The 27,341-nt window shown below is 44.0% G+C and overlaps 1 protein-coding gene across 1 annotated transcript in view; it reads left to right on the top strand.

Moving 5' to 3' along the window:
- TNFRSF11A (TNF receptor superfamily member 11a) overlaps window positions 1–27,341 on the top strand; it is a 38,824-nt gene that overhangs the window by 8,025 nt on the left and 3,458 nt on the right. The window contains exons 2-9 of the mRNA XM_083747277.1: window positions 9,361–9,442; window positions 11,284–11,409; window positions 12,756–12,899; window positions 14,741–14,834; window positions 15,725–15,813; window positions 18,675–18,779; window positions 21,735–21,787; window positions 22,871–23,693. Coding sequence (XP_083603403.1) covers window positions 9,361–9,442; window positions 11,284–11,409; window positions 12,756–12,899; window positions 14,741–14,834; window positions 15,725–15,813; window positions 18,675–18,779; window positions 21,735–21,787; window positions 22,871–23,693 — 1,516 coding nt within the window. The remainder of the gene's footprint in view (window positions 1–9,360; window positions 9,443–11,283; window positions 11,410–12,755; window positions 12,900–14,740; window positions 14,835–15,724; window positions 15,814–18,674; window positions 18,780–21,734; window positions 21,788–22,870; window positions 23,694–27,341) is intronic.

Here is a 27,341-nt window from a genome sequence, read left to right as displayed (position 1 = left end):
AACATGCTGATTCCCAGACCGTCCGTGGGCCAGATTTAGAAGGCGATTGGGCCAGATCCAGCCCACGGGCCTTAGTTTGCCTACCCATGCTCAAGATACTGTTTACAACAAACTGGCTCATAATCTTTTTAAGTGGTCTTTCTCTGACTTTGCATAGATGACAGCCCTATTTGCAGTTTTAGGATACTTCCAGATTAGGATTAATTATGGAATCTGAACACCTTATGCATGTTAAGTTTTTTCTTTTCTTTTTTGGTAACCCACACAATATTGTCATCAAAATGCCAGCTCATACTTTAAAAAAAAAATCCTCTTGCAGTATAGGTGGGTTCCCATGAAGCAAGACACAATGATAACACCAAGAACCTTTATCAAACTAACAGAACTGGACAACAGGGGCAAAGCAACTGCTTATATACATTTCTGAAGACCTGGGCCACTCCCACTCTCAACGTGATTGGCTATCTAAAGTTCCAAGCTGCAAATCATAGCTCAGAGTTTAAGGGCCAATGGCAGTGGCCCAAATCCTGAAATATTCTGTGATTGGATATCATGTATCGAATCAGAACACAGGAGCTCATAATGCAGACTCAAACACAGACCCCTGAATACTTAACACCCGAACATGGGGATTTAATCTAATAGGCTAGATATGTGGTGACATTTCATCTGATGTTACACCCCTATTCTACTCACTCCTTATCTTAGCACAATCTAGCCATTTGGTTTCTGGTGGTCCAAATTATATGAGTGTGTCTGTTTCCACAGATGGTTGCATGCTGAAGCCATGTTCAAATCCAACAATCTGGTTAGGAAGAGTTGTTCATTCAAGATCTATCCCACCTTGGAGACTAATTGTGGCACATCCATCAGACTTAAAAGAGGTGTGCAAGTATTAATTAGGTTAATAGCATTCTTGTGCAAGATCTCAGTACAGTATTAAAAATCCAAACAAACAAACAAATGGAGGTGGCTCTCCCCTCACCCAAAAACACAACCTCCATTGGTTGATTATGAAACGTGAGAACCAAGGCTGGTAATATTTGCTGTTGTACCCTTCCTGGTGTCACGGTACGGTCTATGGGTGATCGAAGTCCCGGCTGAGGACGTCGGGACTGGGGGCAAGATGGCAGGGTGGGAGCAGGAACGAGAGTCCAGAAGCCAGGGGTCCGAGGGTCAGGAAGCAAGGAGTCATGAAATCAAGGGTCCGAGGGTCAAGAAGCAAGGAGTCACAAAATTGAGGGTCGAGAAGTAAGGAGTCACGAAATCAAGGGTCCGAGGATCAAATGGCAGGGAGTCAGGAAGCCAAGGTCCAGGGATCAGGAAGCAAGAAGCCCAAGGCAGGAAATGTGTTGATGTGGCAAAGAGTCAAAGGGAAATGCTGACCTTATATCCCTTCCCGGCTCTTGCCACCAGGTGCAGCGAGTTACCAAGCGGCCTCACCTGTGCAGCCGTGCCTTGCCTCTCCAGAACAAACTTAGGAAGGCCCCAGTCCTGCGAAGCCCTACTGGTCACGAGGCCTGGCTCCTGCACACACTCCTGACACCTGGCAGGGGTAGGGGACATTTTTAAAAGGTATATGGGCACAGGCACGAATACACTTGCATAGTAATCTTTCAGAAGAAGACAAATGACCAGTAACACTACCCTTTCTTGTGCTCTGAACTAATTATCTGGCTCAGGAACTTGAATGACAACTGATCTCTACACACCCCGGTATGACTTAGTCAAAGTGTTCCTGCAATAACCAGTTTTCAACATAATTTAAAATAAAATAAAATAGTGAGGGTCGCTGTAAGGACTTTGCATCTAGAGTGGTAAACTGAAAACTTTGGTTCTCATTTGTCCTGTTGAATGATTAATTGCAAAAAAAAGAAGAAAAAGTTCCAGGTTTTTGAGCTAAGTTACACCTGTTGAGCGCAGGCCATGACCCCTAATCCCAGATGGTTTTGGTTAGCTTCACACAGTGCGCGCACTTTAAATAAACGTTAGCTTTCAAAACAATGAGATTATCGCTATAGAATAATCTCGGGTTATTGGCCAGAATTTGTGTGTCATAAGGCCCATGGAAACCCCCTAGGTTGCTCTTCCAGGTTTCATTGTCTCTAAAAAGAAGAAAGGGCCCCTTGCAATTATATCCTCTGCCAGGGATGTGTCTTTCTCTCCAAACAGTCATTTGAGCGAAAAGCAATTTCAGCAAGCCATGACACACAATTTATTCTGTAATCAGGTTGCTCAATAACATCATAAATAAGCCGCTCTAAGGGTAGCTAAATGACTTTTTCGGATTCTATTTCTTCTGTTTCTATTTGTTTGGAGTGGATATGTGTTTCTCTACTACCTATGGAGAGTGTGCGTCAAGTGTGCATAAAGAGAAGCAGAGAGAGATGTAGTGTGGCCAATGTTGTTCTTTGTCTTTCTGTGATTGAGACTTGCAAGGATTCTTAGCTCAACCTGTTGCAAACACATAGGCAGTGCATGAGTGCACATGAGCATTGAAGACGCTGGCAATATTCTTTGCAATTGTGCAAAGGGCAAAGATATGCACAAACTGCTTGGGATAATGTTGCACATTCATGTGCCTTTTGGGTCTCCTGCATGCTTTATTCATGTGCACGTGTGACTGTGACTCTCATGGAACTAGGTATGGGGGGAAATTCAATTCAGTTCACATTTAAAGGCGAACCTACCCGCAGACATTGTTAAACAGTACAGAAATTGAACAAAGCTATCCTTTGAAATTTGCACTTCTTTGAATTTTGTAATGGAGCTCTCAAGCCAAGTGATGTATAAAAATGTGTGCACTGGGATAAAATGGGCAAAAATAAATGCATAGATGAGTGATAATAGCATATGTTCAGGGAATTTCCTCTGCAGAAATGTGCATATTCAGCAAAAATGTACTTAATAGGAGAAATTTGCACTGAAATGCTGGCAAATGTTCATGAAGTCATACAAAATATATATCATTATTTATTAAACGTGTTAGTCGCTTCACCTTGCCCAAGGAAACTCAAAGCAGCTTACAACAAACAAAAATGAAATCCCGCATTAAAACCAGGGTGAGGGGATATATTAAAAACATCCTACCTGCTTCCAAATGGCTACAGATAGTTAAAGGCGAAAGGCCTGGTTTAAAGGGGAAAGATTTTGCCTGCCACCTAAAGATATGTAATGAAGGTGCCAAGTGAGCCTCCCTTGGGAAAGCAGTCCACAAATGGAGCCACCACAGAAAAGGCCCCTTCTCATGTTGCCACCCTCCGGACCTCTCGTGGAGGAGGCACACAAAGAAGGGCCTCAGATTATGATCTCAGGGTCTGGGTAGGTTCATATGGAGTGAGGCAGTCCTTGAGGTATTGTGGTCAAAACCAGCACTTTGGACTGGGCCCAGAAACAAATTGGTAGCCAGTGCAGTCAGGCCAGATTGTTGCGATATGCTTAAGCTGTCTTGCCCCAGTGAGCAACCTCGCCATTGAATTTTGCGCCAGCTGAAGTTTCTGAACTGTCTTCAAAGGCAGCCCCATGAATAGTGTGTTGCAGTAACCTAAGCTAGAGGTTACCAAAGCATAGACAACCAAAGTGAGACTATCCCTGTAGAGATAGGAGCACAGCTGGGCCACCAGCCAAAGCTGAGGGAAGGCACTCCGAGCCACAAAGACCACCTCAGCCTCAAACATTAGTAATGGATCCATAAGTATCCTCAAGCTATGGACCTGCTTCTTCAGACCAAGAGCAGGCAACCTCCCATCCATCTGGTCTAGGGAACCACCCATTGACAGGGCCTCAGCCTTATGTGGATTTAGCTTCAGTTGGTTGGCTCTCATCCAGTCCGTTACCAAGGCAAGACATCTGGCCAGCACATCCACCGCCTCACCTGCAGATGAAAAGGAGAAGTAGAACCAGGTGTCATCAGCATATTAACAGCAACGTACTCCAGATGACGTCACTCAGTGTTTTCCTGTAGATGTTGAACAGCATGGGGGATAGAATCGGACCCTGAGGAAGCTCTCATTGAAGGATACGTGGGGTTAAACAACACTCCCCAACCATCACCCTCCCCGATGTGGAAATGTGAAGAACTACATTTAAGATGTGGGGGTTAGAAACTGAGGCAAGCAAAAATTGACTAAGATGAACTGAGTCATGTTATTTCATTTCTGCAAGTCTGCTCTGAGTAAAACCTAACTGAATACCACCAGTGCTATTTTTTCTAGAAAAAGAGGTGCCAGAACTCACCATGAACACCTCCCTTGTTCTGCTAGCATGGTGTAGTGGTTAAGAGCGGTAGTCTTGTAATCTGGTGAAGCGGGTTCGCTTCCCCGCTCCTCCACATGCAGCTGCTGGGTGGCCTTGGGCCAGTCACACTTCTCTGAAGTCTCTCAGCCTCACTCACCTCACAGAGTGTTTGTTGTGGGGGAGGAAGGGAAAGGAGATTGTTAGCTGCTTTGAGACTCCTTAAGGGGAGTGAAAGGTGCGATAACAAGTCCAAACAATTCTTCTTCTCTTATACAGTGGTACCTCAGGTTAAAAACTTAATTCATTCTGGAGGTCTGTTCTTAACCTGAAACTGTTCTTAACCCGAGGTACCACTTTAGCTAATGGGGCCTTCCGCTGCCGCCACGCGATTTCTGTTCTCATCCTGAAGCAAAGTTCTTAACCTGAGGTACTATTTCTGGGTTAGCGGAGTCTGTAACCTGAAGCGTCTGTAACCTGAAGTGTCTGTAACCTGAGGTACCACTGTAATGACAATGGCGTGCATCTGAGAGATGCCATTGGAACTGAGTACCAGTGAGTTCCGGCTGAAAAAAGCCCTGAATACCACCCATAGAAGATTGTGCTGTAAGTTGCGCTGAACTCAGCGAGGCTTACTTCTACGTAGGCACCTCAGGATTGCACTGTAAAGCACTGAGTCTAGATGGGAACCATGCCAATATAAGAAAGTGCTGAATGTTTACTTTTCTTTTACGTGCATAACTGTACAAAGAAGGAATCGGCTTTTTATTTCTTTGCTGTTGGCTCCTTATCAGCGAGGTGAATGATAGGACTAAACAAAGCACTCCCATTGTCCTCAACCTCTGTGCTTCAAAGTGCAGGGGTGACTGAAACAGGGCCACAAACAACCTTCTGTTATAAAGGTTAGAGTATTGTGAGTTACTATTACTTTCTCTTTTTTTTCAAAAAAGAGGAAGTACCTTCGGATACAATGCAGAGGTTTCCTGCTATTCTCTCCAAGTTTGGCTCTGTGTGCTTTTGTAAATTTGCATGCTGTTCCTTAAAGCTGGGGACTTTGCCCCTGTCAAACTTCATCTAAGTCACCGTTAAAGTGCCTCACATAAAGAGGAACCCGCAGGCGGAGGCCGAAAAGGAGGAAACTAACTCTCTTTATGATCATGTTGTGTATGTACTTTCTGACGAGTCTTTGGGTCCATATAATTTATGAAGTGGTTACTTGATAAGTGGCTCCTCTGTATTGCCGTAACACACTTTGTAACTCAGTGCTAAATCCAGGGATTCAAATGTGGAACGATTCTCCTCTCACTACATGTCTGTGAACAGGGCCGGATTTAGGTTTGATGAGGCCCTAAGCTACTGAAGGTAATGGGGTCCTTTATATGTCCAGCTGTCCTCTGTCAACAACAAATTGTCACTGTTTTCTGTGTTGAATATATGCTACATGGTAATTTATGGACCTAATAAGTATCTAAAGCCGTAATGCAGGGATCAGCAAACTTTTTCAGCAGGGGGCCGGTCCACTGTCCCTCAGACCATGTGGGGGGGGGGGGGCGGACTATATTTTGAAGGGAAAAAATGAACGAATTCCTATGCCCCACAAATAACCCAGAGATGCATTTTAAATAAAAGCACACATTCTACTTATGTAAAAACACGCTGATTCTTGGATCGTCCGTGGGCCAGGTTTAGAAGGCAATTGGGCCGGATCTGGCCCCCGGGCCTTAGTTTGCCTACACATGCCGTAATGGGATCAAAATAAACAAATTATGTATTACATGAAATCAATCAGCAGGCATAAGACTCATACCCCTAGTCTATGCTGCCTGATCATCAGTCTACAAGCACTCTTTAATATTAGATAACAGGTACAACAGCTTGACCTACATTCAACTATGCTGCACTGCAGTCTGCATGCTACATGCTGCCATGCAACCAGTCCATGCAGAATGTAGGCAAGCTATATATAGAAATGAGCAAATTTTAGGGAGCAGGCTAGCAGGCAGGGTCCATTACATACATCATAGGAGCCTACACAACACAAAACACTGTTGCTGTATGTAGGTTTTATTTTATTTGTTTTTTATCTTATATATTGGAAATGTACATCCAGTTGTTTTTTCCCTTTAAATTTTTTTGGGGCCCCCAAGAGAGTGGGGCCCTAAGCTATAGCTTGTTTAGCTTATACATAAACCTGGTACTGTCCGGGAACTAGAGATGAACAGCTTAAAGATGCATAGAGTGATAAGTCACCACTTGGTAAATGGGGTCACTGATCAATGTCTTGAGTACATGATGAGATTTCCATTGAGTTATGCATGGGCAACAACTCACTCTCTGTGCCCTGTTCACTGCTGGACTCCTGCACTGAGGTTATAATTTCAAGGAAAAACTTGTGGCACCTTAAACTTGCTAACAAACTTTATTACAGTAGAAGTTTTTATGGGGTTGGGTCCACGTCATCAGATGCATCTGATGAAATGGACTTTGTCCGCAAAAGGTTTTACCATAAGGTATTTGTCAGTCTTTAAGGAGCAGGTTTTGCTGCAATGGCTTCCTTCTCAGAATATTAAAGGGAAATAGGTGTGATATCTATAGGTAAACACGAATACTTAGTTGCAAGGGACCCAGGCGAATAGGACTTGGAACCAAATTTATCTCTTAAGATAAATATCTCTAAATATAACAGATAACATTATCTCAAGTGTAGCCTGATTTAACAGTAACACATGACCAACAGGACAAGCTTACACATGTCTACTCAAAAGTGAGCCCCGTTTTATTCAATGGGATTAAGGGCACATCTGCACCAGTAATTTATGACATATTTGCAGTGTCCCTAGACATTGAAGGGGGCAGCCACATGGTGTGCTTGTCTTGTATACATCCCAATCTCCCTGTTGCTGCTTGTTAATGCTGATTTTCCCATACCAGGGGGTAGAAACCAAGTAGCACATCAAAATGAAAACACCAGTGGCTGTTTCAAAGCAGAGCTACTCCATTTTTTGAAGGCAGTTTGTTTCTGACATGTTATAATGAAACCTTTCTTGGTGTGTGTGTAGGGGGGTACTCTGCCACCCTGCCTCCTAAGTTCTGGTTTGGCACAGCTGGGAACATCTGTGCTATTTTACTCCCAGGAACAACACTTGCGAAGGTAATTTTGCTTCGGTGGTGAGAGAAAGGAGATGACAATCTTGATATGCATGGAATTTCAATCTTTCTTTTCTTTTATTTCTTTCTTGCAGTGTGGAACTTGCACACCATCAGAAAGCTGAACCTGGATTTTGTTGTTGTTGTTGATGTGCATATCCCAGGGTTTTAAAAATTATATATATATATATATTTCAGTTTCATATCTAGCAGCTGAGTCATTTGGGAAGCTCACAACAAAACAGATGATGATGATGATGATGATGATGATGATGATGATGATGATGATAATAATAATAATAATAATAATAATAATAATAATAATAATAATAATTTATACCCCGCCCATCTGGCTGGGCTTCCCCAGTATTAAAATACTGTGATACATCAAACATTAAAAGCTTCCCTAAACAGGGCTGCCTTCAGATGTGGAATCAAAAGTCCCTGGAGTGAAATGGGATGTCTCTGAAACTTCTCCTCTCTTGCTTGCAAGCGAAGACCCTTCTGCAAGCAAAGGCAGACTGGCTGTGATTCTCTCAGGCTCCACCACTGCCAACCAGGGTGTGTTTGTAAAACTGAAGGCAGCAGTGGGTGGGTGGGGGGAGTTTTAACTCCCTAGCCGCTAGGCTTGTTGCCCGGCAGAAGGGTTTCCCCTCGTTTCCCAACTAGTGCTGTTCCAGGTCTTGCGATACCTTTGGCCAAGCCACCTCTTCATCCTTTAACATGCAGCCCCAGACTTCCCACTCAGCCTGATGAGCTGGGGAAGGGGAGAACATCTTAAGCTGGGAACATTGATGGTATACACATTCCATGCATTTATGGGTTTGCTCAATGAATGTAGATATTATGGGGTTCTGCCCCCTCCAAAAAAACTTATGACAATACATTCCACTGACACTTCATGATATTGGGCTACAGTGTGACTAAAATAAAGCAGCTATCAAATTTAATAAATTGGTGTCAGGAATGAGCCAGCTCCCAGCGAAGGTTTGCAGCCAACTGCAGAAAGCAGCCAGGAACAGAGAGGCTTTGATGTTAGTCAGACAGGGGAGAGCCCACAGCTGCAGACTTTGGCTCTTCCTGACCTTGACAGGCAGGCTGATAAGGCTGTAGCTGAGAGCAGGCTAGAACACAGCCAAAGCTCACCGGAAGCACAAACAGGTGCGAATGAACTCAGAGACAGCCTCTCAGAAAAGGAAGAGGTGGGAGCTGATCAACTAAGTCCGAAGAGTCAGCAAATGGGAGGGCTGCTAGATAGGAAGCAAAACAAGAGACGTAAGGTTTGTAAGTTCAACATCTTCTGTTGACACCCGAAGGAGTCTTCAGAAGGGTCATCTTGAGTAATGGTGCCAGAGGTTTTGTTAGAGCTGTCCAGAGCTATCTGTTTGTTTTTGCAATAAATCCACCTTTTTAATTAGCTACGCTTACTGTGTTATCAAGCTGGGAACCTGGACTCCTGACAATTCACCAGTAGTGGCCAGCGGGGTTGCCTGGGTAGGACTGCCTCACTCTCCTGGCTTCCCAACACCACACACTTGGCTCTGACACTGTGGCTGCACTGTGCCAGCCCTTTTATTCAAGTTGGCACCCTGCATAGCAGTAGGAGGCCTTAATTATGTATCAGTTTTAGTGACTGAAGATGAGCAATGGGTCTTGTGAACTGCCCTGAGATCTATGGAGGATGGGTGGCATACAAACAACAACAACAACAACAACAACAACACATTGTAGATATATTTTCTATGTTAATGAAGTTTTGTTCATTTATTTGCTTGTTTTGAGCTGTTATTTCCTCCCCTTAACTTTTCAGGCAGGTTAACTCTTACTGCCTGATGGAATCACTGCGAAACATCATAACCGTAGCCCCAGCCAACTGAATCCACATTCGGATGCGAAGCTTTGGGATTGCCTTGAAATATTTCATAACTATGAGTGCTTTAACTGACAGTGTCCTAATTTCTCTCTTTCCCCATTCTCCAGCTGTCCTTACAAATCACCCCTCCCTGTAGCAGCGAGCAGCATTATGAATATTATGGACGGTGCTGCACCAAATGTGAGCCAGGTAAGCATACCTAGGACGTGCTTCTTCCAGGAAATGGAGAGGGGCCCATCTCTCAGCACATGCTCTGCATGCAAAAGATCCCAGATTCAATCTGGTGAAGCTGAGGAAGACTCCTGTCCTGTCTGAAACCCACTGTGTGTTTGTCTGGCACTGCTAATCAGTGTAGAATATGAGCTGCATTGACGATGATCCGACCTAGTATTAAGGTGGCTGTTCCCCCCCCCCCAAAAAAAATATGAAAAAATTTAGTACTCGTGTAAGAAAAGCATGTCAGATGCTCCTTTTTAGTTTCTGTTGAGGGGTGCTCCTATTTGATACAGAATACAGACTACATTTTGTTTGGGTGGAATGAAGCTGGGCTCATATACGTGTGTCAGGATTTTTCCCTTAGGTGCCCATAACTGCGCAGAAATCTCTCAGAGGAATGGTAGCACTGAGAGACTCCCTCCCTTGCCAAAATAGAGAGCGGGGAGAGAAAGGAAACAGAGGGGTTTGTAGGTTTGTAATATAAGGAAAAGGTGGTGGGAAAGGGGAATGTTGAAAGCTGAGCAATAGGAGAGGAGGGAGGTGGGTTGTGATGTGAAAGGAATGGAGGGATGGAGAAAGGAAGAGGTGAAGAGTTGGAGCCGAGTTCCCCAAAGTCCCACCAAGATGGCCACCTGTTCACACAAAATGTCCCTCCCAGTGCTTTTAGTTTTGAGGTTTATGTGGCATGTAAGAAAACTTTGGAAGGTGCCAGTTTCTTTGTTGTTGTTGTTTATTGTTTGTTTGTTTGCTTGCTTGCTTGTTTGCTTGCTTGCTTGCTTGCTTGCTTGCTTGCTTGCTTGTTTTTATACTGCCCTATACTCGCAGGGTGGTTCACAGGAAATGACAGGCCTAAGACTCCCACAGCTAACCAGGTCTTTCCGTTTTGTAAAACCATCATCTTGATTTGCGCTAAGCTTAGTGGAATGTTCTTCTTGAACATCAGAGACCTGGGCCAAAAATTTCAGCCACAAGTTGCAACTTGATATCTGGGAGTTGAAATTAACTGGTTGAACAGTGGAGATTGGTCCATTATTGGACTGGCAATCAAATCATACTTCAACACTGGCAACGCTTTAGCTAGCATTCTCTGCCACCACTGAGGACAGCAGGCTAGATTAGAGAGCATAGGACAGGCACATGCAGTTTTGTCCTCTGGCACCATGCCAGGACTCTCGTTCCCCCAGCATCTGTTGCCTGAGCTAGCTGCTGCTGTCTACCTAACTGCAGGGCTGGCCCAGTAGCCAGGACATCAAAACAGAGCCCAAGAGTCAACAATATATGTCAGTTTACATTATCAAGTGCTATTTTTAAATGACATTCTGATGAGTATGGATTTTTTAAAGATATTGTTGAATTGATTCTATTGTTTCTGTTTTTACTTTGTTTTTGTTTTTTTAAATCAAACACAGCTTGGATGACTTATCGCTGGGAAGTGGTCTATGAATTTGTATAATAATAGAATCCGCAAAGCCAGTAAGCTTCAGAAGTGACCGGCAAAAAATTGCTGCTGTGGAAACGGCTCCCTGTGGATCGTGCAGAATCCACTTGTGCGTGTTGACCACTCATGATTGACCCCATACTGTCAATTGCCGATCCTGATTCAGCAGGTTCTACCTGGGTCACCATGGCTGTAGAACTTAGCTGTCCTTTCGAAATAGATTTTGACAACCCTCGTTCCAGTATTTTGATGAGCAATACCTTAACCTGGAAGAGGAAAATAATTCTCACACCAGAGTTAAAAGCCTTTGTTAGTGCTAGCCTGTCAGCATTGCAGAACCTGAGGTGTAACCAGCCTTTTCTCCTGCCCTGTTAAGGAAAGTACATGTCTGCCAAATGCACTCGCACTTCAGAGACCATATGCCAGCCCTGTGGCCCAAATGAGTATATGGACATCTGGAATGAAGAAGAAAAGTGCTCGCTTCATAAAATATGTGACCAAGGTAAGGGAAAGTAGCTAAGGCATTGCTGTGCCTCTGATCTGAGTCCTTGACTTGTGTTATCATATTAGTAGGAGAAGAATACTAGATTGTTAACTGTAGGTGCTACTTACCTTGCCGTACAGTTAAGCATACTGTACCGTACTAGATTGTAAACTGAAAGGCCCATAGTTGAGTGGTAGAGCATGTAATTTGCATGCATAAGGTTCTAGGTCTGATCTCTGCAATCTCTAAGTAGGACTGGGAATGTCCCCAACCTGAAACCCAGGAGAGTTGCTGCCAATCTGTGTTTTCAATACTGAACTTGTTGGTGCTATCGTCTGACTTAGCATAAGGCAACTTCCTACTTCCCTAAGATTAATGGGCACCAGTGTTACTGAGAAGAAGGAAGGGAGCCCAGCCAGGAAGGGGCCCTGGTGAGGGCCCCTTTTCCCAAGGACCACCAACTCAGCTGGTTCTGAGCATGTCCTGAAAAGAGACCCAAAGCTTGTAGAGAGGACTCACCTAGTTTTACTTAAAGTATTGCCCCAAATATAAGCTGACCTGAATATAAGCCACACCTTTAAAATTCATCAAGCACTCACACCCATTCCGTTTTACCCTATGTCTGATTCAGCAGTGATATCGTAAAAGCCAATTTTTGTAAGGTTGCGAATTTAAGCTGCAGTTTAACTTTTCAAGGTCAAAATTGGGGGGGGGGGGAGTGAGGCTTATATTTAGGCCAATACGGTATATGCGGTGCTTAACCATGTAGGCCCTTTAAAATCTGTGAGGGAACTGACTTTTGGAAGGGTAGAGGGAGACTTGAGAGAGAGAAAAAGCAAGAAATCTGTGGGTGGTTCCGTGTGTGTGTGTGGAGAAGGGATGCAAACACCCCTTTAAACCTGCTTGTGAAACTGAATTGGCAACCCTCACAGTCTCCCACAGCAGAGCGAGAGATGGCGTGCCAAACTGGGACTTGGACTCTGGGGGGACTTCCCTTATGCAACCGACCATGAACAAACTACATTCTGCTAAACTCCCACAACCATCCTTCTGATTATCCACACACCTCACCCCGCACTAACTCCCCTCCCCTGACATTTGTACTTGTTTCCCTGTATTTTCCTCTTCTGCTGATTCAGAGCTTGGGGTTTTCCCTGCTCCTTACTCACGGGCACAACAGGCAGTTGTACCCTCTCTGCGTCCCACCAGGAGTCACAAGGGAGCATTATTTGCAGTCCAGCGTAAGCCACTCTTGCCAACCAGGAAGGGGTTCTCGGGGTCGAGGTCAGGCTAAGGGCTCCGAAGGAAGCTGTGAAGGCACAACTTTAACCTCCATCTGCTTCCCCACTTTGTTCTGTTCGAAGGAAGAGCTTTGATAGAAGTGAACCCGGGAAACAGCACAAGCCAGCGGCAGTGTGCCTGCATAGCAGGCTACCACTGGAATGAAGACTGCGACTGCTGCCGAAGAAACAAGAAATGTCCCCCTGGCTCTGGAGTCAAGCATCCCAGTAAGATTTCTGATTTCGCTGAGCCACCCTGGGAACTTTTGGTCCAGTTTGTGCACGGAGCCTTTTGCAAATGCCAGTGGCCTGTTTTAGATGCTCACTGGGCTAGTGATCCACTTGATCCCCTCCCAGCTTCAGGTGACACGTGGGAAAGCACTCCAAGAGGAGGCTTGAATTGCTCACATCATCTCTCCTCCTCATTTTTTTAAAAGTATAAATCAATTCGCTATACAGTGGGATCTTGGGTTAAGAACTTAATTCGTTCCAGAGGTCCGTTCTTAACCTGAAACTGTTCTTAACCTGAAGCACCACTTTAGCTAATGGGGCCTCCTGTTCTCATCCTGAAGCAAAGTTCTTAACCCGAGGTAATATTTCTGGGTTAGCAGAATCTGTAACCTGAAGCGTATGTAACCTGAAGCGTATGTAACCCGAGGTACCACTGTATGGGGAGGCACCTGTCTCATACTTTACGCCATGTCAAGAGTGTGGCATAAGGTTACCAGATTTTTTTCAATGAATCCGGGGACACTTTTCATCTTCAATGGATTTTGTATGGGGACTGATTTGTAAATCCGGGGACTGTCCCCAGGAAACAGGGATGTCTGGTAACCTTAGTGTGGCACCTCTGGCTCGAGGGCCAAATTTGGCCTACCGGCCTGTTTCCACCAAACCACGCTTGCCTGCCTTTCCAGTGACACCACATGTGATTTAATGTGTGGGGCAGATAGAGGTCTGCTTCCCCTACAGAGCATGAATCCTTGCAGAGAGAAATATTGAACCTCCTCCTGTCCATCAGCGGATGCGTGGGGAGTTCAGTCTTGCTTGGTTCAGGGGCAGCACTAGAGAAATTCCCACAGGGAAGCTGCCTCACACACCCAAACTCTGCAGAAAGCAGGAACGGGCAGCACCACCCCTGCCCATCAGCTGGTGTGTGAGGAAGTAAATCCTGTTTGATTTGGGGGGGTGTTTGATATGAGATGGGATGCGGGTGGTGCTGTGGGTTAAACCACAGAGCCTAGGGCTTGCCGATCAGAAGATCAGCAGTTCGAATCCCTGCAACAGGGTGAGCTCCCGTTGCTGGGTCCCAGCTCCTGCCAACCTAGCAGTTCGGAAGCACGAAGTGCAAGTAGATAAATAGGTATCGCTCTGGTAGAAAGGTAAATGGCGTTTCCGTGCACTGCTCTGGTTTGTCAGAAGCAGCTTAGTCATGCTGGCCACATGACCCGGAAGCTGTACTCCAACTCCCTTAGCCAATAAAGCGAGATGAGCGCTGCAACCCCAGAGTTGTCCGCAACCGGACCTAATGGTCAGGGGTCCCTTTACCTTTGGCATGAGATAAACGACAGGTGGGTAGTCCTGCCCACCCATCAAATTTGGTGTGGGATTTAACGATCTGGGCCACCAGGCAAAAACGTCCCTCTGTCCCTCTGCTATGTGTATGGTGGATAGGGTTTGTGTGTTTCCATACACACATATGTGGATGCTTCAAAGCCTTCAAAATCCACTGTGTTTGTCTATCATAGCTGTAATCCCATGTTGAAGCATACAAGCACAGCAAATCCCGTTGTGCAGAACCAGAGGTTTCGCTGCAGCTCCTGTTTCGGGTCCTGCTACCATGGAAGGGCACAGCTTGGCTTTTATTTATTTTTTCTAGAAGTTGGTTTGATTCTGCAACATGTGGGAAGCAGCCCACCGTCCCTCAGCCTTTTCGTCAATGGTTTTCATCGTTGGCTTGCACCAAATGCGTGCTCCTATGATTTGCAAAATAGGATTGTTAGCAACAGGTCTTCATATATGAAGTGATGCTCTATTCTCAGTGCTTTTGCTGGTTATGTTTCCCACAGTACAACAAAATAAGGACACAGTGTGCATGCCGTGCCCAAGAGGATCCTTCTCTAATGTCTCTTCCGCGACTGATGCATGCAAAATGTGGACCAAGTAAGTACCATGAATCTATAGCAGTAAAATAATAGTAAAAAAATAGTAAAAAAATATCAATGAAGTCTCATGAAGTGAGCATGAGACTCACAATTTCTTCTTTTCCATTCTTTTGTTTATATTTTATACATATATTTGCATTTTATACATTCTTATTTCTTTTTTTATTTTATTTTAGCAAAGTAATAATCATAAATGAATAAGAATGAAAATGTGCACCCCACCCCCGAGACCATTTCATTGTAACTATCCAACCTCCCAACACTTCCAACATTTCAACACTTCCTGCGATGGTTTGACCCCTTTCCGTTTTAACAGTATAAATTCTACAAGCACCCTCCATATCTCCTCAAAACCATTCTTCCTGCATATTCCCCGTCTTACCTTAGTGGCACATGTTAATTTATCATTAATATCTATATCCCACACCTCTTTATACCATTCTTCCATTTTATATTCTGCTTGGCCCTTCCACTTCCTAGCGATAATAATTCGTGCAACTGTCAATAAATTTGTGATTGAGTCCTTCGTAGCCTGGCAACCTTCCATCCCATCGTAAATTGGTAATAATGCTACCTCTGGACTTTTGGTCAGCTTTAACCCAGTGATTTCTGTTATCTCCTTAAACACCCTTTGCCAAAAAAAATTGTACATATTTACACCCCCACCACATGTGAACATAATTCCCTGTTTCCTGACATCCTCTCCAATCATAATTTCAGGGTCGTGGCTTCAAACCTTACATTGGCCAAAAGATTCCTGCATTGCAGAGGGTTGGAATAGATTACCCCCTCGGTCTCTTCCAAGTCTGCAGTTCTATGATTCTCTGTTTCTGTTTACCCTAGATGTATATTACAGGGGTTAATATATTCCTTCCTTCCTTTCCTTAGCTGCACAGCTCTAGGAACTGAGGAAAAAATTCCTGGGAACAGATTGGCTGATGTCGTTTGTAAGAAGCAACTGAAGCAGCCGCAAGATGGTAAATGCAAAAATATACGGTTGCTTGCCACCCCAAACTTCAAGAAGTTGTAAGATTCTGGGGGGCTTCAGGCACTTAACCAGGTTTCATGTTTCTTCGGAATAAGGGCCAGGGAGACTGTGGTGTCTTTATGATGAGCCACTTCCTTTGTTACCTTAATGCCCCAAATTTAGAGGGCTGTTACCTCACCAGCAAGCTAGCCTGGCTATTCCAGGAATTGAATCTGCGCTGGATCAAGGAATTAGAAGGGGGCTCAGGCATAGAAAAAAGCTCATAACAAGACCAACAATGATGGGACCACAGAGGGTTGCATTTTTTTAAAGAAAAGTTGTGTATTATTTGTAGGACTTAAGTTGACATTCATTTTGGCTTAAGTGGGAGCAGTTCCTCAGACCCTGAGGGCTTTATCAAATGTTATCCTCAACAAGATTTTCATAACATGAAAATGGATGGGCCAAAGGCTAATCTCATTGATTAATATAATTAAACATGATTCACGCAAGAGTGGATTTATCCAGGATTAAAATTTGCTTTGCACAGACCCTAAACAGTAACTGCAATTTTCAACTGTGCTCTGTGCACTTTCCAGTGAAGTTTCCAATATGACAACCAGTGTCCTTATTCACATGTAATGCCATGCCAAATCATAGCTAAATGTAAAGATGCATTATTATTATTATTATTATTATTATTATTATTATTATTATTATTATCATTTCTATACTGCTTTATATTTTTAAGAAAAAACCTCAAAGTGGTTTATAACACATTAAGACATCAAAGAAAACAATTTAGAATAAAACATTACCGAAGAAAGTCTAATATAAAGTATACATTCAAAGCAACATAATTAACAGAAAACTAAAATATTATCTTTAAGATTTCAGAATAAAACATTGCAAAGGAGGTCAGCTACAGAATGCACATTTAACAATGCAAAGTTACCCCAAAAAATGATCTAAAACATTTCAAAAGAAAACATTACTAAAGGAAGTCTGATATAAAATGCACATTTTAAACAGCATGGTAAGCAAGAGAATAAAATGTTATCATAAGCATAGAACATTTCTGCTGCTGTTGCTGCCAATGGTGGTTCATGGAGGGCAGTGGCTGTGGAAGCTCAGGCTCAATGTCTTGGATCTGCAGTAAGAAACAGCCAAGGCATTTGGCTCTTTAGCAACCTCAGCTTTTGTAGCTGGAGTCAGTTCCCTGGTTTAGGGAAGCTTTTAATGTTTGATGCATTACTGTATTTTAATATTTTGTATTTTAATATTTTGTTGGCCGGCCCCCTCTGCACCCCCCACGCTACGCCCCTGCCATCCCTGACTCCCAACTAGTTTCCCATCATTCTTCTAGTAAGACACTTTTAAGGGATGGAAATTCATCATCGTTGTTAGGTATGCCAGTGTGGTTGCTCGAGAGTGAACAGGCAAGACCCCCACTGGTCTTTCCAAGACTATTATCTGTGCAAAACATTCACAGTGCAGAATGTCTCAATTCCATGTCTGCTTAGTCGCTAGCAGAATCTGGGAGTGGGCGGTCCTTATACCTTCCCCAGCAGAGCAGTCTTTTGACCCCCATACTACGCCTCCCCTCTCTGCGCGTAAACCGACTGCGCAGATAGGGCATGGGCAAAGGGGGGCCTGCCTCCCCCTTGCTTTGCTCAGACTCTGTGTTGCAGCTCTCTCTTGCATCCTCCAACTCCTGCATGCCTTCCCCACTGGAGGTGTGGCTTCCCTCCTCTCCGGAGGAAGAGCTGCTTTACATGATCTTCGGAGGCTCCCTGTAACACAACTGCTCTTCCACCTCTTGCCTCTGAGCTGATGGCAGTTCCCTGACAATCATCACAATCATTGCACTATTTATACCCCGTCCATTTGGCTAGGTTGTTCCAGCTCCTCTGGCCAGCTTCCAGCACATATGAAAACATAATATGAGATCAACCGTTAAAAACATGGATTATGACTGCTGTAGAAATCATGGTTATGTTGCTCTTCCCTTGGTGCTGCTGCTGTGCTACCCAGAGCTCAGCTATGGTTTGGCTTAGCTTTGCATCTTAATCGAGGCTCCAGACAAACCACAAGCCATAGCCAATGCTATTTCTTGGTTTACCACTCATGCTTTCTCTCAGGGAGACAAACCATGAATCTGGGGTCAAACATAAGACAAAGCCAAACCATGGTTTAGCTGTGGGTAGCACAGCAGCAGCAGGAATGGGGGGGGGGGATGAAAGCAACTGCAATTCCAAGTACAGTGGTACCTCGGGTTAAGTACTTAATTCTTTCTGGAGGTCCGTTCTTAACCTGAAGCACCACTTTAGCTAATGGGGCCTCCTGCTGCCGCCGCACCACCGGAGCACGATTTCTGTTCTCATCCTGAAGCAAAGTTATTAACCTGAGGTAATATTTCTGGGTTAGTGGAGTCTGTAACCTGAAGCATATGTAACCTGAGGTACCACTGTACCTGCATGCTCATGTGTTCACACTTTGCCATGTGAACCGGGTCACTGAAAGACCATGGATTAATGTCATTTAAAGTTGTATGTTTTTCGTGTTTTTCTTTTTTTCTTTCTCTTTTTTTCTCTTTTTCTGTTTTTTCTTTTTCATTTTGTCTTTTGTACGTTTGTGAAATATATTTATGTCAAAATTTAATAAAAATTTAAAAAAAAAGAAAGACCATGGAAATTAACAGGAATAATTGGAATAAATGTTCCAGTTTTTCTTCCATGTTGCTGGATTTCAGTCATAACACAATTGGTGCTTTAAAGGGATATTTTGAATAACAAAAATGGCAAATTCCAGGAATACATTCCTACCTGAATATACAAAATGCTCTGACACCTATCTGTCCTTTTATTTCAGAAACCAACACATTATTTTATATACTGATTATTCCACTTCTCATTGCCTTGGTTGGCATTGCCATCTTTGCAATACTCTATTGCAATAAAGGGAAAGCACTGACAGGTACGTAGGATTTAACTATATCTTTCTTGATCTGTTGCGAAAGCCATGAGTTCTCTGTGCACTTCCTATTTCAGCCTCCTAATTTGCCTTCATAAAAGCTAGTATATAAATCACCACATTAATCTTTTAAACTGATCTTTAGTGTGCTTTTTGTTTTAGTGAATACATTGCAACTTTCGCAAATAATACGTTTTGGATCTGAAACACAGAACTCTCATACATGAAATACCACCCATAAACCATTTGTTTAGACATACTCAGAATGCAAAATGTGCTCATACACCATGGGCACAATCCATCTGGAAGTTCCCCTGTGTAAACCCAATGAAATTAACTGGAGTTGTGGAACGGCACTTTCATGTAAGAGCTGCTACTCATACAATTTTCATCCTAGATCCTGAGCAGTTTGTGCACTTAATTGTACACAAGAGATTGCCATGCACACGAGCATCTCTGCCTATTTCTAAGGAGGGAGCACACTGGCCTGTACGTTCCTTTGTACATGTAGGTCTGCTTTCTTCACTGAAAAGAATGAGATGACCTTAACTGAAGAAGTGTGCGTGCACACGAAAGCTTATGGGAGCCAGTGTGGTGTAGTGGTAAAGCAAGATATCAAATCCAAACAACTACTACTACTACTACTCTTCTTCTTCTTCTTCTTCTTCTTCTTCTTCTTCTTCTTCTTCTTCCTCTTCTTCTTCTTCTTCTACCAAGGGTATCTGAAGAAGTGTCCATGCACATGAAAGCTTATACCAAAAACAAACTTAGCAGGTCTCTAAGGTTCTACTGGACTTTTTTAAAAAATATATATATTTTAACTCCCTTTGTGCATCATAGCTTGTGCATTTGATAACAGTTGCTGGATCAGGACTATTAGCTTCCATGGAACTTGCGTATTGGAGTATAATTCATGAGCTGAAATCTGAGCTGGTTTGATTCCATGAACTTCGGTCTAAATGGGCCTAAATCCAAGCGCTTCAACTTTACTGGGTTGTGACTTGAGGGTGCGGCTGCTGAGTCAACTTAAAAGCATGTCAGACTGGTTAAAGTGGTTTTGTGGCCAGCCCTGTAAATTTGTACTACGCTCCAGGAAGAATCCTTCGGATGGATAGGAAAATAACAATGACCCCTGCTGCATAACGAACTCTTTAAAATGTCGGTCAGGTCATGGTCTGGATTCAACCTCTCTATACCTGCCAGATAGCATTTGAGACCCATTTTACAGATATTTTACCTTGTTTTCTTGCAATTTTTTGCTATCTGAGACTCAAGGTGCAGAATATTTAGACAATAATTAAACATATACATAGCAGACCTTAAGGGACTGTTGTGAACAGATAGTCTGTTCTTCATAAGAAGCAAGAAGTTGCTACTACTCTAGGAGGTTTATTTCACTGTCATCCTTGATCCTCAGACCCCAAGCAATGCACATAATTCATGGAAACACCATTTCTTTCAATGGAGCCAACAAGACTATTTTAATGGATTTTGTGTGTGTGTGTCTTTCAAGTCTCCCCAGAGCTATATATAATTGTTCCTTTGTCATTTCATGTGATATATCCAACCAATCATTTGCACCCAGTTAGATCATTAACAAGTCAGTCATAGGCAGATGGCACATGAGATGGAACAAAGACACAGTGGATGTAGAATGTTCTATTTTTGGCACAGATGGTCCAAATAGACACACATTCCATTTGGAGAGAGAGAGAGAGAGAGAGAGAGAGAGCTTGCAATGATTGTTTTAACACACAATTATTTTTCAGTTTTTGAGAAAAGTTGGTTTAAAATTAAACAACTTCATCCCACTTTAATTTAGTGAATTGAATATTGTGGCGTGTAGCCAGACATTGTCAGTCTCGTAGTACACCCACTGAAGTCCAATGAGATTTGAGTTAGTCAGGACTATTAAGTCCTATTAATTTTAAAAACTTAAACTAACCGGGTCTGGATCCAGCCCTATACTTGCTGCCTTGTAATTTTTTAATGTTTAACCTATTAAGGACACTGACCAGTATTAAATGCACCAGTCTACTGAAATCAGCTGCCTGATGTGCACCCAACTCTTGTGATAGATATTGACTAGACAGTCTAAAAATCAATCAATTTGGACTAAAGTACTTGAACTTGAGATTAGTTAGGATAGATAGACAGATAGATGATAGATAGATGATAGATAGATGATAGATAGATAGATAGATAGATAGATAGATAGATAGATAGATAGATGATAGATAACTGGTGATAGTATGGGCAGGAATACCAACAGAATTTCCCCATGTACATTGTATGTGGATTGGGCCCCTACACCACCACCACCACCTATCTATTGACAAGAACTTCTGCTTATAGTATGTACATATATTAACTTAGCCTAGCCTACCTCACAGGGCTGTTGAAGATATAAAATGGGGAAGGGGAAGATAATGTACACAAACCTGAGCTCCTGGCTGAAAAAGCAAAATGCAGATATATGCCACAAGTCAACATTTCTTCCTCTGACGGCTTAGCAACTGTGATTAAGTGTCTTTAACGTGTCTGTAACCTGCTGAGCTCCAAAGCCTTAGTGCTGTCTCTGTGTTTTGGTTTACAATTTATTTATTTTTGTAGAAATGTACGATTGACTTAACTTTTCTTTTTTAAATGAAAGCTCAGAGTCTGTGGCCCCTGCTAGCATAGGTTCTGCTACATGTACCTCCATCTCTGCAACTCTGAGTGTGAGAGGTCCTGGACTCTTCCCACACCATTCAAGTGATAGTTTAATCAATAAACGGTTTAATCAATGACACAGATACAACCGTCACCCCCAACTTGGTAGGAGTCCGGCATGCTAAAGGGTTAAGCATCTCAGCAAAACCAGTCCAAATTGCTGGCTTTTGGGTATGTGGTTCCATCTGTGATTCACTTATAGCGTGCAAAAATCTAATTCATTCTTTTCTTTGTTTCCCCCTCCAGCAAATCTACAGTACTGGGCTAATGACATGTGCAAGCAAATGAAAGGGACAAAGGTGAAGTCTTAAGGCTGTACATACCGTGTTACGCTTCACCGCCTCCCTTTTGCTTTCCTTGGCAGCTGGGGAACCCAAGTGGTGAATTAAGGACATAGGTTTGTCAGCAGCTATTTGGTAGCTGCCAGGCCGCATAAGGAAGGGCAAGAGGGGGGTGGCGAGATTGTAAGGAACAAAGAACCACAAAGAGGGTCGCCTGGCATTTAGTCGTGGATAGTCAGAGATTAGCCTGCACAACGGCTCTTAGGCTTCCACACAAGCAAAAGATCACTATTACTAACAGTCTTATTACTGTGGATTTCTCAATGGCTTCCTGGGCTCACAGTCCATACACAGTCCAAAACCTCTGTGACCCAGTGATTATTACATGCTATCTATTTTAAGTTGCAGGGACGCAGGTGGCGCTGTGGGTTAAACCACAGAGCCTAGGACTTTGCCGATCAGAAGGTCAGCGGTTCAAAACCCTGCAACAGGGTGAGCTCCCATTTCTCGGTCCCTGCTCCTGCCAACCTAGCAGTTTGAAAGCATGTCAAAGTGCAAGTAGATAAATAGGTACTGCTCTGGCAGGAAGGTAAACGGTGTTTCCGTGCGCTCTTCTGGTTCGCCAGAAGCTGCTTAGTTATGCTGGCCACATGACCCGGAAGCTATACGCCGGCTCCCTCGGCCTATAGAGCGAGATGAGCGCCGCAACCCCAGAGTCGGTCACGACTGGACCTAATGGTCAGGGATCCCTTTACCTTTACCTTTATTTTAAGTTGTATTTCTTTGTTCAAATGCAGTTATCTCGTACTGCTTTGCTGTTCATTTTGAATGTTCTCGTGCTGCTGCTTATGTGGCCAAAACAGCAGGCTTGATGGGGACCTCAGTGTTTATGGAAGCACAGATATCTTTAGATTCAGAGAAGTTCCTTTTGTACTGCTCTGAATTCATCTACACGGTGTTGGGCGAGAGAACCTGTCCCCCTCCCTTGTTGAAGAAGCATGTTAAGGCTCCTCAGCTGTTGAAGGAGAGGCCAGAATAGTTATGGTTGCATTGTAAAACTTCCTATTTTTTAAGTGCTTTTTCCCTTTGGATTCTACACAGGACTCTCCTCATGGTACATTTGTGAACAGAAGCGTGGCAAGCCCGGCTGGTCTTCGGCTATTGGGGGGCACATATTTGCTGGACCTTGACGAATATTCTTTTTCGGAGGATGCGTGTTACCCACATGGAGACATTCTGAACAGGAAAGGAAGCCCTGATGCAATCCGCTGTGAATTGGGAGACGATTTCCCAACGCTGCCTCCCGCAGCTGTGCCTGAAGATGACCAGTTTAGGCAGATACCCACCGAAGACGAGTATACGGACAGAACGACCCAGGGGCCTTGCTATTTTCCTTTACTGAGTAGACCTGAAAGCAAGCCTGTGTCGCCGTTCTCAGAGCCACTGGAAGTAGGAGAGAATGACAGCTTGAGTCAGTGCTTCACGGGGACTGAGAGTTTGATAGACTCGGCAAACTGCTGCTCCTCAGACCCTTCATGTGGAATGGACCCTGTTCATGCCCCCTCACACCAATGCCTGCAGAACTCTTTTCATCAATCCGCCTGCAGTAGCATGGGAGATGCTGATACCCGAGGCATAGGTGTCTCCCTCTCAGTGCCCAAGGAAATGAGGTGTGCTGCCTGTTGTGTGTCCTGCAAAGAATCTTCCAGCAAAGCTGGCAACACCATGCATTCTTTGAAAGAAAGTGGGCCTTCTCCACTGTGCACCTGTTGCTTGGACTCTCCCTCTGTGGATCAGTGTGGTTCGGCAAGCAACAATGGTGTCAGAAGTGATCCATCTGACGGAAACGGCACAAAGGACCATAATGCAAAACAAGCTCCTGAGTCGTCAAACGGCAGCACTTCAGATCCCCCAGCAGCATCTGGTAAGCATACAACAACATGCATGTTGCTTGCATGGCAATCTTTAGGCTGGGTGTGCATCATGTAGCATCAGCATTGCAATCTCATCTGTGAAATCAGGTGTACAAAGGAAAGTGGCTGTGCTGGTCCTGTGGGTTACCCAAGAGGCGAGGTCCAAGTCCGGTCCGTGGTCAAGGTGCAACGTAGAGGCAGTCCATAGTAGCTGGAGCTGGGTGCAGGGCAGGGAGTCAGGTGTAGTCAGGAACAGGCGTGCAAGCTGGGAGCCAGGGCGGGTCAGGAGCTCTGGCAGAAAAGCAGGACAGTGTTCAGACAGGAACTACCAACCAGCAATGTTGCTCCTGCAACTTGGGACTGGGGCTGCCCCGAGGCATAGGGTGGCCCCGATCCTATGGTGACTCGCCTCTCATGGCCTGAAGGCAAGCACTCCTCCTGCGGGAGCTTAGTTCCCTCCGCCTCTCTGCCCTGAGCCTCTGCAGCTCAGGAGAGGCTGGAGGGTTACCGGACCCAGAGGCAGCCTCAGCTTCCTCTGACGGGGCTGAGAGTGGAGCACCTGCAGGCAATGGGTCCTCCATCACCTCAGGGGCCAGAGCAGACTCAGCTGATTGCCTGCACCTGAGGATCCAGGACAGGTGAGGACCCTTCAGGCTCATGCCCCAGCCCCGGCTCAGCTGGTTCTGGAGGCGGTGAATTCTGTGCAGGCTGGGATCCCTCAGGTTCAGCATCTGAGTCCAAATCCCAGGCCATCACAGTGACCATCTCTGTCATGTACCTACCTGGGTCATCAACTTGCAAAGCTCTGTAGGAGACATGTGGCAGGCTAGACAGATGTTTGAAGTGACCAGGCAAAGACATCATTGCGTTCTTACTGATGACGGACACAGGGGCAGCTTTGAAATATGTGTAGGCTACTGGAAAGTAACATCCAAATATTAACAAATCCCCTTAGGACCCAGGCAGCTAATCTGCTTTTGGTTTTTCCTCCCATATGTTTCTCAAAATTTTCTGCACAGGTCATATTTATGGCAACTAAACATGAATCATAACTTGGGGGGATCATTTAAGACAGACACTCTTTTTTGGAATATTCATTTGAAAGCAGACTCCAGATGAAAAATGGGGATTAAGGTATGGAGTGATCCTGTCCATAAAAGTCCTGCATCCCATTATTATTATAATTCCTGCCCCACAGGCAGGACTGAAGGGTAAAATCTTCCTCTTTTTCTGGTGTAAAGAAAATTGAAAACAGGAGTGGCCAGCATTGTGCCCATGAACATATTGGCATCTTTGGGAACTTCCCCTGGCACCCCCAAAGCCTTTGTGCCACCCTCACTGCCCCTTTAGATATGTGCGTTACCATTTTTCCTCTTAAAAAGTACGTAGAGCAAAGGAGGAAGTTGGAAAGAGCAACATGTTTCTCACTTCCTCTTTCACCATTATGTGCTTTTCGAGGCTACTGATCTGAGCTTTGAAAGGCACATAAAGAGGAAAGAGGAAATGGGAAGAGTGCCTCACTTCCTTTTTCAGCGCTGTATGCTTTTCAAGACTGAGATCAGCACCTGAACAACCAAACAGAAAGGGAAGAGGAAAGGGGAGGGTGAGAGGGAAAGCAGAGCAATCTGGGATGCCCTAAAGGTCAAGAGAGAGCAAGAATGGAGGGCCAGAGAGAGAAAATATATGCACGTATTGCACACAAACACACATCAGATCCAGTAAAATGGATCCTATTGAAACTGCAATTTTATTTCACAGGTTCCTGCCCAACTCTCATCAAATCAGAGATCGTATTTTTCTTTACTGACTGAACTGTAAAAATCAAAGCTCTGGTGTCTTTCAGTGTTGCCATAGTGGGGGGAAAACATGGATCTGATACAGATTCTTAGGGATTCTGATAATTTTTACAAGAGAACCATTCAAAGCCACCATCAAATGATAGGTTTCCTCTCTGAGTTCCCAGATCTGTGAATTGCTGGTGGGTTTAATTGCCATTCCTATGTAAATATCATATAATCCTATGAGTATCCATAGTGTAGGTTGATGATTTTGTGGTTCTAGCAAGCACCAGATCTGTGATTTTATGCAGTTTACCAATGTAAGATTTTAACTGATTATGATATTGTGTTGTTATTTTCTGAGACCCCGCATTCTGAGACTCAGACTATTACATACAAAATCAGGGGGATCCATTTTAATTCTACGGGATCTGACTTTTACCCAGATGCTATGCTCACATACATTTTCTCTCACTCCTACTCCTAACTTAGTTTGTTGATAAATGTGAAATTCAGTGCATAACAGGAGGGAGACAAATCACATGAAGGCTGTGCAGTAGGAGCCTTAGATATGTTCAGATCTGAAGTTTCAAAATGGCGCTTGTCCTTGGCTCTATTTTTTTGTTTAAATGCCGTACAGAAATGGAAGCTGGAGGCAACAAAATGGAACCCAACTGGGATATGTCATCCAATGCCAATACTTTTATGATGCTTCACAAGGCTCCCACAGAGGAGCTGTTCATTTATTCATACTGATTTGCTTACACAAAGCTTATGCAGTAGTTAGACCATGCCAGGCCTTTATTGAGCATTTGTTCCAGTTAGTTTACAGGGTGGTTATATGACAATGAGCATTTGTTCTGATTTGCTTGCAGGGTGTTTACAGGGCTTCTTGTTCATCATTCGTTCCACACTTTTCAGTGTGTTTCCCTATCGATTTCCAAGATGAAAAGCATCCAGCTTTTGTTTTGTTTGATTTGTTGCCCTAGGGTGACAGAGCCCTTTAATCCACTTTAATGGTGCAAATCTAAAGTTCCGATACACACTTGAATCCCTCCTACAAAACACTGACAGTCTGGAGGAGCCTAGAGTAAGGCTGGTCCTGCTTATTAATCTTGCAGTTAATCTAAGGATGATATGAATGAGCCAGGAACTTTTGTTTTTTCCTGAGATTCTGGAAATGGTCTAGACCCAGCACGGTCACATGCTGGTTCCAGTGGTTTCTCTCCACCCATTTTCTGGCACTCTGCAGCCCTGGCTAGCTAGCTGGCAGGCCAAATGTTATGGTGGTGGTGCTGAAGGAATAAAAAGAAAATCCTTTTACCAATTACAAACTGAGATTTTCAGCTCACCAGATGAAAGCATTAGTCACAGTTGTTGTTTTTTTTTTGTTCTGTATGTGAACTCTTGAAAAACAACCATAACATCGTTTGGTACATTATATGTCTTGACAGTTATCCTATGATGCAATGGATTAAAAATGAGTTCTAGGATCCAAAACAGTTTATATAGATTTACCTGGAAGTAAGTCCCACTGCCCTGCTGGTGGTTCAAATCCCCATGACGGGGTGAGCACCCATTGTTCGGTCCCAGCTCCTGCCAACCTAGCAGTTCGAAAGCATGCCAGTGCGAGTAGATAAATAGGTACCACTGCAACGGGAAGGTAAACAGCATTTCCATGCACTCTGGTTTCCGTCACTGTGTCCCGTTGCGCCAGAAGCGGTTTAGTCATGCTGGCCACATGACCCAGAAAGCTGTCTGTGGACAAACACCAGCTCCTTTGGCCTGAAAGCGAAATGAACACCACAACCCCAAAGTCGCCTTTGACTGGACTTAACTATCCAGGGGTCCTGTACCTTTAGTACAAATCTCTTCATAAAC

The sequence above is a fragment of the Podarcis gaigeae genome, assembly GCF_964106915.1.
Source record: "Podarcis gaigeae genome assembly, chromosome: 7".
NCBI classification, from domain to species: domain Eukaryota; kingdom Metazoa; phylum Chordata; class Lepidosauria; order Squamata; family Lacertidae; genus Podarcis; species Podarcis gaigeae.
Note: the sequence above shows the minus strand (reverse complement) of the source record. Positions and strands in the feature narration are given on the sequence as shown.